Source organism: Macrotis lagotis, chromosome X (genome assembly GCF_037893015.1).
Source record: "Macrotis lagotis isolate mMagLag1 chromosome X, bilby.v1.9.chrom.fasta, whole genome shotgun sequence".
Lineage (NCBI taxonomy): Eukaryota > Metazoa > Chordata > Mammalia > Peramelemorphia > Peramelidae > Macrotis > Macrotis lagotis.
This window is the reverse complement of record NC_133666.1, coordinates 537,800,823-537,821,329: the sequence shown is the minus strand read 5'-3', so window position 1 is coordinate 537,821,329 and position 20,507 is coordinate 537,800,823. Positions and strand designations below refer to the sequence as shown.

At 35.7% G+C, this 20,507-nt stretch overlaps 1 protein-coding gene and 1 long non-coding RNA gene across 2 annotated transcripts in view; one reads left to right on the top strand and one right to left on the bottom strand.

The window, feature by feature from the left end:
* Positions 1 to 20,507, top strand: part of LOC141502001 (uncharacterized) — a 160,467-nt gene that overhangs the window by 64,769 nt on the left and 75,191 nt on the right. The gene's annotated exons all lie outside the window — the stretch shown is intronic.
* The window catches only part of LOC141496867 (cyclic nucleotide-binding domain-containing protein 1-like), an 84,374-nt gene that overhangs the window by 63,697 nt on the left and 170 nt on the right, over positions 1 to 20,507 (bottom strand). The window contains exon 2 of the mRNA XM_074199441.1: positions 19,263 to 19,335. Within this exon, the coding sequence (XP_074055542.1) occupies positions 19,263 to 19,335 (73 nt within the window). The remainder of the gene's footprint in view (positions 1 to 19,262; positions 19,336 to 20,507) is intronic.

Genomic DNA, 20,507 nt, shown 5'->3' with positions numbered 1-20,507 from the left:
GGGGGGGCTCAGTTGCTGAGCTTTGCCATGGTAGAGACCTCCACCTGCCTTTCTCCACACCTCACCTATGCTGGTCTCTGCTCCCTGCCCTGGGTTCTGTTTCCTGGGCCTGGCATAGATTCCACTGATCACATTGGCCACATCAATCCCTCTCCCTCCACACTTCCATAGTAAACCCAATCATAATCTTCCTCTGCCCTCTGTTTCTTTTTCTTTTTTTAGGTGTTTTTTTTTTTTTGGCAAGGCAAACGGGCTTAAGTGGCGTGCCCAAGGCCACACAGCTAGGTAATTATTAAGTGTCTGAGACCGGATTTGAACCCAGGTACTCCTGACTCCAGGGATGGTTCTTTATCTACTATGCCACCTAGCTGTCCCTTGCCCTCTGTTTCTCTGAACCTTCTGGACCCCCTATATGTATTGTACTATAGTGTAAAGATATCTGGATTTAAAATCAGAGGAACTAATTCAAATTTGTCCTCAGCCACTCACTAGCTGTATGACCTTAGGCAAGTCATTTATCCTCTCTAAGCCTGTTTTTTTCATCTATAAAATAATAGGGTTCAATACCTCCAATGTATTTCCTCCTCTGATCCTGGAGCTCTTATGTTTAACCTTCATTTCTTATGGTGTGTACTAAAGCTTAGCTTGCTTCTGGAGACCCCTCCTCCTCTCTTTCCTTTCAAGGCTCTTTCATAGGCTTCTTGTGAGAAGGAATTGTTCTATTCTTTCTTCTTATATATCTAGGCACCTAGTACAGCACCTGAGGCATAGTAGGCTCTTAATAAAAACATGTTAATTAACTATTACTTGGCTTGCTGGACTATTCCTTGCTTTGTATTGCCAATTTCAGATCCTCTTCTCATCATCTCTCTGAAAGCCACCTTTCAACTCTTAAACATGATTAACAACCTTGTTTCCTACCATCTTTGGACCCAAAGGTCAATGCCCTTCTGCTCTAGTAAAGGCAGGTCTGCTCCTAATCATCTGCTCCCCTGAGCATCCCTGCCTCCAAGCCTGTTCACTTCTCTTCCACTCCAACCATGTAAAGGAGTAGATTAGACACCAACCTCTTCTCCCACCCTTTCACTTTGAGTGGGTTGGCCCCAGGTCTACAGAAAGAGCAAGTCTTTGCCCCCACTTAACCATTAGAGGTGATTTATGACACACTCAGGTACAAAACTATTTAATGACAGAATTGCCACATGTTCTGACTATGGGATTATGGCACTCACAGTAATATTTATAATATCTTTAATTCACTACATTTCCAGGGTCCTGTTCCAACCCCATCCCATTGCTATTCATTGATGCTGCTAGTGGAAAGGGAGGATTAAGTTCCCAATATGGTCTTCCTAAATATTAACACTAATTTTCTATTTTATTCAACATAGGAAGCATTTATTAAGCAACTTCTATGTACAAGGCACAAAGTTAGGTGCTGAAATATAGAAATAAAAAAGAAAAAGTTTCTGCCCTCAAAGGCCTTATATTCTATTGGAGGAAATCACATGTGCTTTTTAGTAAATATTAAATCTATGAAATATGTACAAAATAAATTTAGGAAGACATTAGCAACTGGTTCTGAGAGAAGCAGTCAAGAAAGATCTCATATAAGAGATAGTACTTGGATTGTTAGAAGGGAGTTAGGAATTCCAAAAGATGAAGTTAAAGAAGTACATTTCAGATACAGAAGATCCTGCTTGAAAATACGGATATAAGAGCTGGAAAATCATATGTAAGTAACAACAAGCAGGCAAGTTTGGCCAGAAAATGGTGATTGGAAGAAAATAATTTATAGAGATGATGGGAAAGTAAGCTGAAGTCAGAATGAAATGAGCTTTAAGTGACCACAAAGAATTACAAAGAATTTTTATACCAAAAGCCAATGATAGTCACTGGAACTTCCTGGTTAAAATAGTACTTAGGAAATATAAATGTAACAGCTATATAGATGATAGCTTTTTAAAAGGGCAAAATCTGGAAACTATACCAATAATTCAGACTAGAGGGTGAAGATGACCCAAATTAGGAAGGCAATTAAGAAGGGGGTAGATTAGAGATGTTGTGAAGATAGAATCAAGTCGTGGCAACTTACTGTATAAGGAAAAGAGGAAAAGAAAAATTGGAGATGACTTTGAAATTGTGAACCTGGTTATAAATGATTGATGGCACCCTTGACAAAAACAGAGAAATCAGGAAGAGAGGAAGCTGGGAGTGGGGAGAGATAAGTTCTCTTTTAGAAACCTGTGGAATATCCAATTAGAAATGACATTAAGAAGTTGATGTGGAATTGGAGCTCAGGAGAGAGACTAAGTCTTGATTTATAGCTCTGGGAATAATCTACATAGAAAAGATAAATGAACTCAAGGCATATGATAAAATAAGAAAGTAAAGACAGTGATGAGGTTCTTGGACAAAATGCCTACGGATGCCAATATAGGAGATGGATTATAAATGATGAACAAGCAAAAGAGACTGAAGAGTTGGAAAAGTAGGATGCGAATTTGGAAATTCAGAGATGAAAGAGTATCCAAGAAAAAGGGGTGGACATCAGTGTCAAATGATACTGAAAGGTCAAGGATAAGGCCTGAACAAAGCATTATATGTTGACTATTAAGTGATCATTAATTAGATCTCAAGCTATATAATAAAGTAGTTGTCATCAAATTATCTAGTATTGGTTAAAATAGATGAATGAAACAGACTAGACAGGAGAATCAAAAGGAACTGAATTCAATAATTGTCAAAAAATTATTTAGGAAAGATTTCCCTATCTAATTAAAATATGCTGAGGAAACCAGAAATTTGTCCAGCAGAAATTTAGGTTAAGACCTGATATTATACCATGTTCCATATAACATTTTAAATGAATATGTAAAATATTAAAGATTGCTTTATAAAAAATCAAATATTTCTCACAGATATGTGCAGGAAATATGTGATTAAAAGATTATGAACAAACAAAACTAAAAACCTGTGAGAAGGAAAGCAGTCTAATAGGGAAATAACATTTGTATCTAGTTTCTCTGATAGGGACTTTGGTGTAAAAGATATGTAAACAATATGCATATGTATAAATACACTTCATGTGTTTGTATATATAAATATATATACATACATACATATGTGTGTGTGTATCCAAAATTCATTCCCCACAAAAAGTGCTGAAAGGATATTTTAAAAAATTAGGTCTCAAAAAAAAATTGCTATTAACTACATGAAAGAATGTTCCAAACCACTAATAAAAAGAGAAATGAAAATCAAAACAACTTTGACTTTTTATCTCATCCCTTGCATAATGGAAAATATGACAAAAGAAGGGAATTGTAAGTGTTAAAAGGGTTGTGGAAAGATAAGCATATTGGTGTATATCTAGCAGAGCTTTGGTAGAGCAGAAGTCAAGGAAGCAAGGATAACTAGTTGCTTTTTTCTTCCTGAAATTTTTGGTGTCATTGTATGGAACTTAATTTATTTACCTTACTGCATAGCACTTTAAACAAATAAACTTAAAATAGCATCCATTAATGAAAACAGAACAATTATTTTTTTAAAGTAATTTGGACTTATTCAAATAAGATGACAAAAATGTCCATACTCCTTGAAACATTAGTAGGCTTATACCCCAAGGAAGTCATTGATAAGAAGAAAGTCCCCATGTATGCCAAATTATAACAGTGTTATTAAAAAAAAAAGAATTAGGGGGAAAGTAAATAACTTTAACTAAATGAATATCTAAACAAATTGTGGTATATGAATGCAATAGAGTATTACTATGCTATAAGAGATAATACAATGAATACAGAGAAGCATGGAGAGAGATGTATACAAATATATATATGCGCACATATATATGCATATGTATTTAAACTGATGCTGAGGGAAGTAAACAGAGTCAATAACTACAAATACCATAAGAATGTAAATAGAAAGAATAACTAGACACAAAAAAATAAGTGAATGCTATAAAATTATAAAGCATAACTCAAAAGGAGAGCTATGAGACCATGTACCTCCAAACCTTTGCTGAGGTAAAAACACAGTATTTGTCTTTCATTTTCAAAGAAGATCATAACATCAAGGAGGTGATGTTATGACAAACAATGTGAATTGGATTTGAGTGAGGGGAATGCTGTGTTAAGTCACCAGTCTCACTTTTTCCTCCTAGAGATGGCTCTGGGTGTGGGACAATCAAGGTTAAGTGATTTGCCCAAGGTCACAGAGCTAGTAAGTGTCAAGTGTGTGAGGTCTGATTCCATCTCTAGTCCTGAATCCACTGTGGCACCTAGCTGCCCATTGTCACTCTTACTCAATGAACATTTTTATATCTTTTGATATTTTATTTAGTTGTGGTTGTTTTCCTTTTCTTTTTCTTCAAAAAAATACTAATTGTTTATATGAGTTAGTTCTCTAAAAGGAAGAGGACGAGGGATACTGGAGGAAACTATAATAAACTATAGCTTGTTTTTAAAGTTATTTTTATTTTTTCGCTTGAGTAAAGAGGTAAGTCAAAGCACAAAGAAGGGGAAAATGAGTGAAGGCCTCCTTCTGGAGAGATAGTGGACTCAAGATAGACAATGCAAGAATCTGTTTTCTTGCCTTTGCATATTTTTAAAGAGTTTTTTTTATTTTAAATTTGGGATCAAGGTGAAAGGAATGAGAATAAAGTTGCCCATAAAATAGAATGAGAAAAAAAAACTTTAGAAAATCAAGGTCTCCTACTGCATCCAAGGTCATCTCTATTCATTCTTATTCATAGCTGGCCACTGGACCCAGATGACTTCAGAGAAGAAAATAAGGAGGTGACTTAGCACAATTCAAATCCAATTCACTTGCTTGTCATGGCATCACCTCCCTGATGCCATGGTCTGCTTTGAGAACGAAGTACAAATATCATCATCATCATCATGTTTACTTAGAATTGCAACATAGCTATTGCTATGCATTGAGGTCCACAAATTTTTTATCTAAACAATGACACCAATAATTCCTAGAGGAAGAAAAAATTATCTACCCCTTGACTTCACCTCCTTGTGCCCATTTCTTTAGTTTTTGCAAGGCAACAGGGTTAAGTGGCTTGCCCAAGGCCACACAGCTAGGCAATTATTAAGTGTCTGAGGTCACATTTGAACTCAGGTACTCCTGACTCCAGGGCTGATGCTCTATTCACTGTGCCACCTAGCCACCCCATGACCATTTCTTTTTTAAAAATTATTTTTATAAGACAGCTAGAATGAGCAGTGGAGTCAAGAAGTACTGTGTTCAAAACTGACCTCAGACACTTAATAATTGCCTAACTGTGTGACCTTGGGCAACTCACTTAACCCCATAGCTTAGAATAAATTTTTAAAAATAAATAAAAAAAGAAAAACTATCTTAAAAAATTCCTTTTATTCAGAACCTAAACACCAAACAAATGGCCATTTTCATATACATATTAAAACAGCCAAAGAATTGTATGAAAACCTTCAAATATCTAGTAGATATAGTTCATTTTCCTTTAAACATATTTTAAAAATTTGGGGCAGTGAGGTGGCACAGTGGATAGAGTGCTGACCCTGGAGTCAGGAGGACCTGAGTTCAAATCTGACCTCAGACACTTAATAATTGCCTAGCTGTACAACCTTGGGCAAGTCACTTAACCCCATTGCCTTAAATAAATAAAATTTTTAAAAATCATATCTAAAAAATTTATCATGCAACTTGCAAACTGTCTTGCTTGCCTATTATTCCTCCTGGCCTTCTGTCTGCTCTCTTCTGTTCCTCATGTCTTCAATCAACTTCTTGTTACTTAAGTCATTGTTAGTTGTAGAAAAGAGAGAATAGAATCTACTTGGATAAGTCAAAGTAAAGACATCAGAATGAAAATCAGGAGTTTTTCACAGTTAACTAAATATACCTCTCTAAAATAATCTAGAAAATATTCAGATTGAATTCTGATGAGGACAGGCATCAGAAAGTCAAAGTGAAAAAGAAAAGTCACAATGAGTCATTTCCACAGTTCAGAAAGATAAAGAAAACTGCAGCCACGGGCTTAGGGCTGGCCAGGTGCACAATAGAATAGCAGAGGTAGTGATGGCAAGAACAGAGCATTCAAATGCCCACAAACACCTGAACATCAAAGCAGGAAGCACCAGGGTAGCAAGAGGCCCCAAGGGACACCCGAATCCATGTCAGAAGCAGAAATGAGCACCTCCATCATTCGTTAGTTAGTTCCATGTCATAGTTTGTGGCCTTTGTCAGGATGAAAGCAGACTTTGCAAGGAATAAGCTGCATGACTTTAAATCTAAGAGCTGCATGGGTGGAGAAGGAGGTTCAACTCTAACCTTTAGCTCTGCACATTAAGTCCACAGTGGAATAACTGTAACAGGAAATCAAGAATGAAGAGGAGTCAAGCTGTTTGGTCACTTCAGAACCTCCTGTTAGGCTAGGAGTAGCCAAGGCAAGCAGCAGTCTCTACTGAAATCCAGTTACACACCATGCAACAGACCCAGGAACATATAGAGCTCTGGCAAGGGTTTTAGGGAATAGACCTCTTCCCACATCACATGACCGTGCAAGCACTGAAAATTTGCAGACTCCAGATTGAACTGTGAAAAATAAAAGAATGACAGAAATTCTAGACAGACTTCATCTACAGAAATGGGCAGAGTCCAACACTAAAATAAAGTCCAAAGTCAAGAAATTAGAAGAATGAGCAAACAATAACAACAAAAAAACAAGAATATAAAAACTATCATGGTGACAAGGAAACAAAAAACAAGCTCAGAAGAAAACAATAACTTGAAAACATCTCCAAGAAAAAGAAAAAAAAGGAAATTCAAATTGGATAGAAGTCCCCCCCGAAAAAAATCTTATTTTTTTCTTAAAGAGCAAAAAATACACAATATAAAAATTGAAGCAGTAGATGAAAAACTGGGGGAATTAAAGGTGGTCCCAAAATTAACAGAATTAACAGTTATGTTAAAAAGGGAGGCATAAAGCAATGAAAAAAATAACTTCTTAAAATTAGAATTGGTCAAATGTCAAGAGAAGTACAAAAATTCACTACTTAAAAATTCGAACTGGTGAAGCAGAAGCTAATGATTCCAGGGGATATCAAGAAATAATAAAAACTGGGGCAGCTAGGTGGCATAGTGAATAGAGCATCAGCCCTGGAGTCAGGAGGACCTGAGTTCAAATTCAGCCCCAGACACTTAATAATTACCTAGCTATGTGACCTTGGGAAAATCACTTTAAATCATTACCTTGCAAAAAGCAAAATAAAAAAAAGAAATAATAACAAATTCAAAAGCCTTAAAAAATAAGAAAATGTGAAATAACTAATAGGGAAAACAACTGATCTGCAAAATAGATTGCGGTGAGATAATTTAAGAATTATTGGACCACCTGAAATCCATGAATTTAAAAAAAAAGGAGAGACTTTAAATTACAAAAAAATTATAAAGGAAAATTGCCTAAATATCTTAGGAACAGAGGACAAAGAAATCAAAATAATTCTTAAGTCAGAAATTCATCATAACCAACAGAGAAGTAGAAGGGAAAGGAGTTAAGAGACAGTGGGAAGAAGGTGTCTAAGAAGGGAGATGAAAGATAGATAAAGGAAGGCAGTAGAAAGAAGTCAAACAGCAGATCCTTGAGGGAAAATGAGATATAAGTGAGAGTAGGGGAGAGAGAGAGAGACAGACAGACAGACAGATAGAGATATCAGAAAACAGAATAGAAGGAAATGCACAACAATCAAACTCTGAATGTGAATGAGATGAACTTAGCAATAAAAATGTAAGTGGAAAGCAAAATAGAAAAGAAAATCCAACAAGATGCTGTTTATAAGAAAGACACTTGAAATAGGAAAAAAACACAACAACATTTTTTTAAAAGGGCTAGAAAAGAGTTTATTATGCTCTAGTAGAAATTTTTAAAAAAGCAGAGATGGCCACCATAATTTCAAACAAAGCAAAAACCCCAAAATATGCCTAAAACAAGAAAATATTACTATTAATATTAACATTTAACATATATGCATCCAAATTCTTAAAGAAAAAGTAAAAATATAGCAAGTTTCTTCCTAAGGGACCATCATTTTAGGGCTATGATCCACTAGCTTTGGCTCTTTCCCGGTCAATAGTACCAGTCAATGCTGACTACACATTCTCCTTGATTCACTAGAAAAATGCACTATTATGAACTCCTTCCTACCTATTGTTTCTTTCCCAAAATCTTAAGGTAAATATTCAAATTCCGTCCTTGGCCAATTTATCTCATTTCATCTTCCTTAATAATTTCATTCATTTTCACAGCTTTATCACCTCTATATAAACAACTCTTCAACCAACATCACTACTCCTAGACTCAAATGTCTGAGGCAGCTAGGTGACTGAATACACAGAGGTCCAAGCATGGAAACAGGTAGACTCATCTCCCTGAGTTTAAATTTGGACTCAGGCATTTACTTGTTGGCAAGTTCTGAGCAAGTCCCTTTAATCCTGTTTACCTCTGTTTGCTCATTTGTAAAATGAGTTGGAGAAGGAAATAGCAAACTGCTCCATTTACTTGCCAAGAATCCCAAATGGGATCACAAAGAGTCAGATACAACTGAAAAAAGACAAAGTTACCTGCCAAATAGATTGTCCTCCTTAGAATTCAAAGCCCTTCCCAATCAGGCTCCAATCTGCCTTTCTAACCTTATCTAGTCTCCTTTACTATGTGATCACTAGGTGATCCAGCCAAACTAGATTTTCTACTGATCACACTCTTTCTTCCCTGCTTGTGTAATGTTCTTCCCTAAGACTTTTGCTATCCAATGTATCTAGTTAAAATTCTAACTCTACCATGAATATATAATCTCCCTTAGTTCTACTCATATACTATGGTATCATACTTTATAAGTTTATGTCTGTGTGTGTGTGTGTGTCTGTGTGTGTGTGTGTGTGTGTGTGTATGATATATATGCCTCATCTTAGCTTACTAGGTGGCAAATTCCCTGGGGACATGAATTGTGTCAATTTTTTACTTTGTGTCTCAAGTATTCAGATCTATCACACATCCATAGTAGAGTGCTTTAGTGTATTCATAAGCTCATCAATTTGGATGCCATCCCTGTTGTTGCAAACCTTCTCTGTATAGTTCTTGTTCATGATGCCCCATAAGTTCCTCTCAAGAGGCTGCCCAATATTATGGATATAGTCCTTTCTTTATTCAGATATCTCAAAACTATCAGACTGTACAGCAGTGGATAGAGCACCAAAACTTTAGTCAGGAGGGCCTGAGTTCAAATCTCTCCTCAGAACCTTGACACTTAGCTGTGCAACCTTGGGCAAGTCACTTAATCCTGATTACCTCCATCCATCTGACCACTAGAAAGTGAGAAAGTGAGGCCCATGACTTTGAACAGCACCTCCCTCACTCAAATCCAATTCACATCCTTGTCATGGCATCTATCAGCTCCTTGATGTCATGGTCTTCCTTAAGAACAAAGAACTAATATCAGCAGCAGCCTCACCCCATGAACAAGTCTGTCTTCTTTTTGATCATAACATTTCTTTAGGGAACTCATTGACTGTTTCTTCTTTGAAGTTTTTTGTTATTTATTGTAGCCTATTCACATCCACCCTATAACTCTTTATTGCCCTCTCATGGTACTCAGTGTTACTATTTTTTACTTTTAAATTTCTACCCTTGACTCACTACCATAAAATGCCAACAAAATATTGGTATTTTTTTTAAATGAGCCAGTTTCAGAAGAGGTTTGGGGCTCCTTACAAGGGTTTCACAATTTCCTAATTTTTTTATGTATGTACTAATTTGTCAAAATTCCTATTTGTGAATGACTTATACATAATGTTAATTTTTCTTAAGTGAATGTTTACATAAACTTATTTTCTCAGAACTTCTCCATGCTTTATCTCTTTAGGTTTTTTTATTTGATGTTTTAGAAAAACCTTGATCATCTGTTTTCATCTTTTAATTGTGTCAACCAGGCAATATATTTTTGTTAGTTGATAGTGACAAGTAAAAATGAAGCTGTAAAGATGAGATATAATTCTTATGTATTTGATTCTCGGAACACAGGAAATTTATTATTTGACAAATTGTTTTTCTTCATGTCAGGATAGCACAGTGAAAGGAACATTAGCCTCCCAGAAGACCTGATTTTGACTGTCAGCTCCATCACTGATTATCCATGTGTCCTTAATAAAGTCACTTTTTAATATCCGTGATTCTCAGTTTCTTCATCTTAAATTTGGAGTGATTACATTCATACTATTTACCTCATAGATAATGGGAGTAACAAAATGAGACAAAAGACTTAAGCTCTACCATAGCTAAATTTTGTATTTCAACAGCTGGCAAAACATTCTGCTCAAGGGGCAGCTAGGTGGCACAGTGAATAGTGCACTAGCCCTGAAATCAGGAGGAACTGAGTTCAAATCTGATTCATACACTTAATAATTGCCTGTGTGTGTGACCTTGGGCAAGTCACTTAACCTCATTGCCTTAAATAAAATAAAAAAATTTAATGTTCTGCTCAAAATAAAGACTTAAAAACAACTGTTTCTGTGCTTAGTATCATTATCATCAAATGTTAACAAAGAGCAAAATATAATGTGGAAATGCTCTCCTACAACAAGGAGTCATACATAACTATGTTAGTTAAGATGTTTTGATCAGCATGACCATAGAAAATGAACACCCCTCTTGTTATTAATCATCACATAAGGAATTAAAAGAGAAATATAAGCTTCAAAAAGGTATTTTTCCAGTGCTAAGGAAAATGTCTTATATAGAATCTAAGTAGGATTCCCTAAAGAAGGCAAAGTCTTTCAGATGCTTCTATTTACCAATGATTTTTTGTTAATTATATGAAGCCCCAGAACATTGCAAACACTAAATGAATGGAAAATGCCTGTTGTCTGGACAATGGAATTAGGTTGGACAGGTTTGCTATTGAGTTTGAGTATAAGTACATATTATTTGGAAAAAGCACTGGAGAGAGATAATTTGAGCCTAGAATTATATAATAGAAAGAAAGTGACCTGAATTACTTTTGAGAAATTGTTCAGTACATTTATAGACTACAGAGCTGCTCTAGAATGGACATCATTTTTAACACCAATGTTCTCTCAGTAGTTTTGTATGGTTAGTATTCTTATATTGCAACAATAGCCAAGGTATAAAATTTGTGAATAACCCCCAAAACAACAGAAAGATACATGTGGTAGACACAATGAAGCCACAGCATATGACTCAAAAGTAGCTTCATGGATATATAGTGAGGAAAGTGAAAGTTAGTCAGCTGTGGACAGAAATGAGAGGTAATAAATGAATAGGCACCATATTGTTCCACTTGTATTCATGAAATGAAAAAAAAAAGACTTAGAAGAAGCCTCTCATAGATTTTCAATGCCCCTAGAAAACTAATACTTTAAATTACAAAGAACCATCTTCAACCCCCCCAAAAATACAAAACACTTAATTGATGTTGAAAGGCTAAATGAATGTTTTATCCTTATTAATATGTAATAAATCAAGCAAAATGTCTATACGAGATATATATAAAATGCTTTGACAACCAGAGAAAAAATTCAGAACACTTATAAAGTAAAATCTGAAAGATGTTATCAATAAAAGATTGAAGTATCAAGAGAACTAAATGAGTTCCTAGTTCTAAAAACATTTTAAATAAATTATTAATTTTCAGATAATAAAATAAATAACACCATAATTATGCATTTGCCCTAACTTGTTTCTAATCATCACAGATGTAGGAGTTTCCATTTATCAAAAGCAATCATTAAAATGATCCTATTTATTTATTTGTTTATTTTTATTAAAGATATTATTTGAGTTTTGCAATTTTCCCCCCAATCTTACTTCCCTCCCCCGCCCCCCACAGAAAGCAATCTGTCAGTCTTTACTATGTCTCCATGTTGTACCTTCACCCAAATTGGGTGCGATGAGAGAGAAATCATATCCTTAAAGAATAGACGAGAAGTCTAAGAGGTAACAACATCAGACAATTATATATCTGGTTTTTTCTAAATTAAAGGGAATAGTTGTTGAATTTTGTTCCAACTCCACAGCTCCTTATCTGGATACAGATGGCACTCTCCTTTGCAGACAGCCCAAAATTGTTCCCAATTGTTGCCCTGATGGAATGAGCGAGTCCTTCGAGGTTGAACATCATTTCCATTGTGCTGTTAGGGTGTACAGTGTTTTTCTGGTTCTGCTCATCTCACTCAGCATCAGTTCGTGCAAATCCTCCAGGCTTCCCTGAAATCTAGCAGTGGCACTGCTGGGTCAAAGGGTATGCACATTCCCATTGACCCCTGGGTGTAGTTCCAAATAGCTCTCCAGAAGGGTTAGATGAGTTCACAGCTCCACCAACAGTGTAATAGTGTCCCAGATTTCCCAGAACCCTTCCAACAATGATCATTATCCTTCCTGGTCATATTGGCCAATCTGAGAGGTGTGAGGTGGTACCTCAAGAGAAGCTTTAATTTGCATTACACTAATAAGTAATGATTTAGAGCATTTTTTCATATGGCTATGGATTACTTTGATCTCCTCATCTGTAAATTGCCTTTGCATATCCTTTGCCCATTTGTCAATTGGGGAATGGCTTTTTGTTTTAAAAATATGACTCAGTTCTCTGTATATTTTAGAAATGAGTCCTTTGTCAGAATCATTAGTTGTAAAGATTGTTTCTCCATTTACTACATTTCTTTTGATCTTGGTTATATTGGTTTTATCTGTGCAAAAGCTTTTTAATTTAATGTAATCGAAATCATCTAATTGGTTTTTGGTGATATTCTTCAACTCTTCCTTAGTCATAAACTGCTCCCCTTTCCATAGATCTGACAGGTAAACTAGTCCTTGATCTTCTAATTTGCTTATAGTACTGTTTTTTTATGTCTAAGTCCTGTAACCATTTGGATTTAATCTTGGTAAAGGGTGTGAGGTGTTGGTCTAAGTTTCTTCCATACTAACTTCCAATTATCCCAGCAGTTTTTATCAAAGAGGGAGTTTTTATCCCAATGGCTGGACTCCTTGGGCTTATCGAACAGCAGATTACTATAATCATCTCCTGCTTTTACACCTAGTCTATTCCACTGGTCCACCACTCTGTTTCTTAGCCAATACCAAACAGTTTTGATGACTGATGCTTTATAATATAATTTTAGATCAGGTCGGACTAAGCCACCCTCTTTTGCACTTTTTTTCATTAAGCTCCTGGCAATTCTTGACTTTTTATTTCTCCATATGAATTTACTTACAATTTTTTCTAACTCATTAAAGTAATTTTTTGGAATTTTGATTATTAGGGAACTAAACAGATAGTTTAGTTTGGGTAGAATTGTCATTTTTATTATATTAGCTCTACCTATCCATGAGCAGTTCATATTTGCCCAGTTATTTAAATCTGATTTCATTTGTTTGAGAAGTGCTTTATAATTGTGTTTATAATTATAATTGTCTTGGCAAATAGACTCCTAAGGTATTTTATATTGTCTGAAGTTACTTTGAATGGGATTTCTCTTTCTAGCTCTTCCTGCTGTATCTTGCTAGACATATATAGAAAAGTTGAGGATTTATGAGGGCTTATTTTATAACCTGCAACTTTGCTAAAATTGCTAATTGTTTCCAGTAGTTTTTGGATGATTTCTTGGGATTCTCTAGGTAGACCATCATGTCATCTGCAAAGAGTAAGAGTTTTGTCTCTTCCTTCCCAATTCTAATTCCTTCAATTTCTTTTTCTTCTCTAATTGCTGACGCTAACATTTCTAATACAATATTGAATAGTAGTGGTGATAATGGGCACCCTTGTTTCACACCTGATCTTATTGGGAATGCCTCTAGCCTCTCTCCATTGAATATAATGCTTGTTGATGGTTTCAGATACATACTGCTAAATATTTTAAGTAACAGTCCATTTATTCCTACACTCTCTAGTGTTTTTAATAGGAATGGATGCTGTATTTTGTCAAGTTTTTTCAGCATCTATTGATATGATCATATGATTTCTGATAGGTTTGTTGTTAATATAATTGAGTATACTAACAGTTTTCCTAATATTGAACCAACCCTGCATTCCTGGAATAAATGCTACTTGGTCACAGTGTATTATCCTAGTGATAACTTGCTATAATTGCTAAGCTAAGATTTAATTTAAGATTTTTGCATCTATATTCATCAGGGAAATAGGTCTATAATTTTCTTTCTCTGTTTTAACTCTTCCTGGTTTAGGTAACAGCCCCATATCGGTTTCATAGAAAGAGCTAGGCAGAGTTCCATCTTTCCCTATTTTTCCAAAGAGTTTATATGGAATTGGAGCCAATTGTTCCTTAAATGTTTGGTACAGTTCACTTGTGAATCCATCAGGTCCTGGAGATTTTTTAGGGAATTCAATGATGACTTGTTAAATTTCTTTTTCTGAGATAGGGTTGTTTATGTATTTAATCTCTTCTTCATTTAACCTGGGCAACTTATATTTTTGTAAATATTCATCCATTTCCCTTAGATTATCAAATTTATTGGCAAAGAGTTGGGCAAAATAATTTTGAATTATTACTTTAATTTCCTCATTGGTGGTGAGTTCACCTTTTTTTCATTTATGATACTAGCAATTTGGTTTTCTTCTTTCTTTTTTTTAATCAAATTTACCAGAGGTTTATCAATTTTATTGGTTTTTTTCATAATACCAACTTTTGGTTTTATTTATTAATTCAATAGTTTTTTGGCTTTTGATTTTATTAATTTCTCCTTTAATTTTTAGAATTTCTAATTTGGTATTTAATTGAGGATTTTTAATTTGTTCTTTCTCTAATTTTTTTAGTTGCATGTTTAGTTCATTGATTTCCTCTTTCTCCAATTTATTCATGTAAGCATTGAGAGCTATAATATATCCCCTGAGATTTGCTTTGAATGAATCCCATAGGTTTTGGTATGTTGTTTCATTATTATCATTATCTAGGATAAAATGGTTAATTCTTTCTATAATTTGATTTTGGTCTACTCATTTTTTAAAATGAGGTTATTCAGTTTCCAATTTGTTCTGGGTCTATATCTCCTTGGCCCAGTATTGCATATGACTTTTATTGCATTGTGATCTGAGAAAGATGTATTCACTATTTCTGCCTTTCTGCAGTTGATCATTAGGTTTTTATGTCCTAGTACATGGTCAATTTTTGTACAAGTTCCATGTACTGCAGAGAAAAAGGTATATTCCTTTCTATCCCCATTCAGTTTCCTCTATAAGTCTACCATATCTAATTTTTCTAACAATCTATTTACCTCCTTAACTTCTTTCCTATTTATTTTATGATTCAATTTATCTAGAACTGAGAGCGGGAGGTTGAGGTCTCTCACTAGTAGAGTTTTGCTGTCTATGTCTTCCTGTAGTTCTTTCAGCTTGTCCTCTAAGCATCTGGGTACTGTCCCACTGTGTGCATATATATATACATATATATATGTATATATATACATATATATATATATATATATTCAATATTGAAATGACTTTATTATCTATGGTACCTTTTAGGAGAATAAAGTTTCCTTCCTTATCTCTTTTAACGCTATCTATTTTTGCTGCTGCTTTGTCTGAGATAAGGATTGCTACCCCTGCTTTTTTTACTTCAGCTGAAGCAAAATATATTTTGCTCCAACCTTTTACCTTTACTCTATATGTAGCTCTCTGCTTCAAATGAGTTTCTTGTAAGCAACATATTGTAGGATTCTGGTTTTTAATCCACTCTGTTTGCTTACATTTTAAGGGAGAGTTCATCACATTCACATTCAAAGTTATGAGTACTAATTCTTTATTGCCCTCCATGCTATCTTCCCTCTGTTTGTATTTTTCCCCCTTCCCCTCCTTTATCCATATTCCCCAGTATTTTTTTTCTGAATACCACCCCCTTCAGTGTGCCCTCCTATATCACACCCTCCCCTTTCTTTCCCCTTTCCCTTCCTTATTTTCCTTTTGTTATTTCCCCTTTTTCCCCCCACTCCCCTTCCCTTTCTCTGTTCCCCCTCCCCTTTTCCCCTTTTAATACTTGAAAGGTTAGATGTTTTATAAGTTAACTGAGTATGTATAGGTTGACTTTAAGCCAAGTCTGATGAGAAGAAGATTTAGGTGTTTCTTATCTACTCCATTCTTCCCCTCTATTACCATAGGTTTTTTTGTACCTCTTAGTGTAATGAGATTTACCCCATTCAATCCCCTCCCTCCTCCCATCTCTTTCCTGTCCCCCTTTTTAAGGAGGTAGTGCTTTTTTAGATCATAGAAAATTCTGAGTGTCTGTCACTTCTGGTTCAGTATATTCTATTGAATGGAGTCAAAATTCCTGAGAGTTATTAGAGTCTTTCTCCCAAGTGGGGTTAAAGTCAGTTACAGGCCATTAGATAGCAGTCTCATGGATAGGTCATGAATGTCCATCATTTCTGGCTAGGTATATTTTCCCTGTTAGAGTTACAATTCTCAAGATTTATGAGAATCTTTTCCCCCATGCTGGGATATGGCCAGTTTCAACTTACTGGATAGCATTTTTTTTCCTTTTACTACCCCCCCTTTTTTTTTTTTGCCTTTTCATGTGTCTCTCTTGAACCTCCTGTTTGATGTCCAAATTTTCTGTTTAGCTCTGGTCTTTTCATCAGAAATTTTTGGAATTCTTCCATTTTGTTAAATGTCCATCTTCCCTGGAAGAGAAGGCTCAGTTTTGTGGGAAAGTAGATTCTTGGCTGCATTCCAAGGTCCATTGCTCTTCAAAATATCTCATTCCAGGCCTTTTGATCCCTTAATGTTGATGCAGCCAGGTCCTGCATGATCCTTACTGTGGCTCCTTGATATTTAAATTTTCTTTCTGGCTGCTTGCAGGATTTTCTCTTTTATCTGATAGTTCTGGAATTTGGCCACAACATTCCTTGGTGTTTTCATTTTAGGATCTTTTTCTGGTGGGGATCAATGTACTCTTTCAATAACTACTTTGCCCTCCGATTCCATGATATCAGGACAGTTTTCTACCACTAGATCCTGTAATAGTAAGTCCAGGCTTTTTTTCTCTTCAATGTTTTCAGGAAGTCCTATAATTTTCAGGTTGCCCCTTCTTGATCTATTCTCAAGGTCAGTGGTTTTGTTGATGAGGTATTTTACATTTGCTCCTATTTTTTCTATTTTTTGATTTTGTTTAACTGACTCTTGCTGTCTCATGGAGTCATTAGTCTCTGTAGACTGTTCTTTTGGGGGGGGGGGAGTTTTCTTCATTAACCTTTTGCAACTCTTTTCCAATTGGTCAATTCTACTTTTGAAAGAGCTTTCCATTTGACCAATTGAGGTTTTGAGAGAATTATTTTCTTTTTGCATTTGCCCTATTGAGGATCTGAGAGAATTATTCTCATTTTGTATTTGTCCTATTGATGATGTGAGAGATTTATTCTCATTTTGTAATTGTCCAATTGATGATCTGAAAGATTTATTTTCCTTTTGTATTTGTCCAATTGTACTTTCTAAGGATTTGTTTTCTTATTGCAAGGTATTGTCTCCCCCAAATTTTTAAGCTCCTTCCTTATTTCTTCAAGGAAGTCTTTCTGTGCTGAAGACCAGATCATATTCTCATCAGAGGTTCTAGGTCTCTCTGAGTTAGGGTCTTTCCCTTCCAAGAATTTTTCTATGGATCCACCTTTCTGCTGACCCTTCTTCATTTTGCTAAGACCTTGAGTTGGGAAGGGGCTGGTTCACAGGGGCTTGGGATTGCTAAAGGCTTTACTTACTGAATGCAGTTTCTCTGGCTGGCCAGTAGGAGGTGTTGGTTGCTTTCTGTGGAGTGTCTGTGACCTAGCTTGAGGCCTTCTCCCTTTGCTTGCAGGGAGGAGTTGGAGCTATTGAATTCTTTTGCCTTCAATCAATGATGGGCTTTACCCTGGCCTGAGGTCATTCACTCTCAATTGTCAGCTGGGCTGGTTCTACTACTCACATACCTGGGCCTGAGGCAGAAGTAGTTTGCAATTATTTGTTCAGGGAAGAGGTCTGAGCTGTAATGGGACTCTGACCTCAGACCAGAGGAGCCCAGGGATGGTGTCCGCAGCTCTCCTGCACTGGAACTCTCCCCCCAAGCCCTGTCCTCAAGCTCCCAGGGGACAGCACCACCAGTGCCTCTGCTCCCTAGTTGACTCAAGTCCCTGCTGTCTAGCCCCACCGCTGATCCAGCAGGTCCGGCTCTCAGGCCCTCAGACTCCTGGCTCCAATTCAGCTGTTAATCTGGTTGATCTAGGGCTGATCCTCCCTCTGAGCCCAGACTCAACCGCCCAAATTCATCCAGTGCTGCTGGGGGAGACAAATCCTTAGGTAGATGTTCTTTCTCCTGGCTTTTCTTTCTGGATTTTGTGGGTCAGATTTCTTTTAAGAGGTTTGTTTCATATGATAGATGGGGGAAAGATCAGGAGACTTTAGAACTGTGCCTCTCTTCTCTCTGCCATCTTGGCCAGAAGTCCCTAAAATGATCCTATTTACTGAGATTTGAAGATCTAAGGAGTTAGTTGTATTGGCTCAATTCTACAATTATGCCTTAATTCTCTTTTCCCTTGACCATCATTTATAAGCAAATATTTTTCAAGCTTCTTAGGAAACCTAAAAAATACAAGTAAGCAGCATGCTGCTTTCAGTCTGAAAGGAAAACAAACCATCAAAACAATTTTTCAAAAGACCTTTTAATGTATTCTTCTATAAGCCTTCCATAAGCCCCTCTTTGTTGAGAAGGTAGGAATTCTAATTCAAAGTAGTACACCCTTCCAAGCAATGGTAACATGCTTATTTGTTTCAGTGTCCTCTTGACCACATTCTAATGGCTTCTATAATACAAGTGTATGTTTTGGGCCCAGATTTGCAATTTCATTGATGTAGATATCTCTCTGTGAATGCAGAGCAAGAACTATCAACAAATTATATAGCACTGAGAAATGAAGTGACTCATCCATAGTCATAGTTAATGTGAGTCTAAGTCAGGACTTGAACTCATGCCAGATCTTGATCCCAAGACCAGATCTTTCTTCACTATGCCATACTGCTTCAATATTCACTGAACATTAAAAGATTCAAGCCCAGGAATACTTATGTTTATTTCCTATTACATTATTTCCTTAAAGCATGACCTTTATTCTTGAGAATTGAATTGAGAATCAACTCTTATTTTATTCCTATGTGATCTCCACAAATTACATGCTCCCCCATTAAGCTATATAAATTTAAAAGTCAGCACTTTATTCTTACCTAGTTTCAAGTCCTTGGATTTCACATAATTTTTCTAGTTGTTCATAATCAATTAGTTTAGAAGGCTTTAACACTGCCAAAAGAAAAGAATAATTTTAAAGTAAGCAATTTGTAGTCACATAAACTGAGGTAAATTTGTAAATGAATTTCAACATTGAAAATTCAATGATGTTTAATAAGTGAAATATTAGTAGGATTAATATATGAGCATTCATTCAACAAGCATTTATTAGATAAAAAATATGTCAGACTCTACTAGGTAATGACTATACAAAGAAAAAAAATCAGACCCTACCCTTAAGAAATTTACAAACTACTATGTCTACAAATACATTTATACCAAAATTAAACAAAAAAATTACTAAGGAATTGGAGGAGATATCATAAGACCAACCAATGGGGAAAAATCAGGAAAAGTATTGTATAGGAGGTAACATTTGAACTTAGCTTGAAGTGGTTCATTAAGGACATTTGCATTTAGATGTGTCTCTCAGAATCTTAAAATTTAGGATGCAACATAGAAAGAACATTTCCTAAAACAGGAGCCTTTCTATGGGGAGATAAAGGAGAGTTACTTAAAACTGAAGATAGTAGACTCCTACTGGTGGATGGAGAAGAAAAGGAAAAGTGAGTAATTCAATCTTTGCTCTTAATTGTACACTGTCTTCTTACCTTATTCTCTCTATCCAGTGATCTTTAAAGGGAACACCATAGAATAAACACAAGGGGACTCTAGCCCAAACCCAAGGGGTGAGAGATCAGTCAATCAGAAGGAAGAAAGGTGGATTTTATTCTACCTCCTAAATCTCACTCCCCAGCCAATCATGAACTTATCTATAATATAACAACACCATTCTGTTCCACAACTGGCCTGGCCTTCAGTGACTGACTGGGATGGGGCCCTTCAGGAGGATAAACAGCATATAACCTATCCTTACCTATGTACCCAGACTTAACAATCCCATTCCCACATCCATCAACAAAGCACCTGATCTCCCTCTCATTTTTAATCTGGAAATATTAAGTAACACAGAATAAGGAAACTTTCTTGGATCCTGGGTTTCAATTAAATTATTTTTCCTCAGATGTATGTCTCTTCCAAGTTTAACTATTTCTGTAGAGGGTACCACAATCTTTTCATTCTCCTAGATTCTCAATCTCATTCATCTTTGACTCCCTACACAATTGAAAGTCCTCTATTCAATGTTACCACTTTGGTCTTAATTGTCAAATGTCAATTTTTTT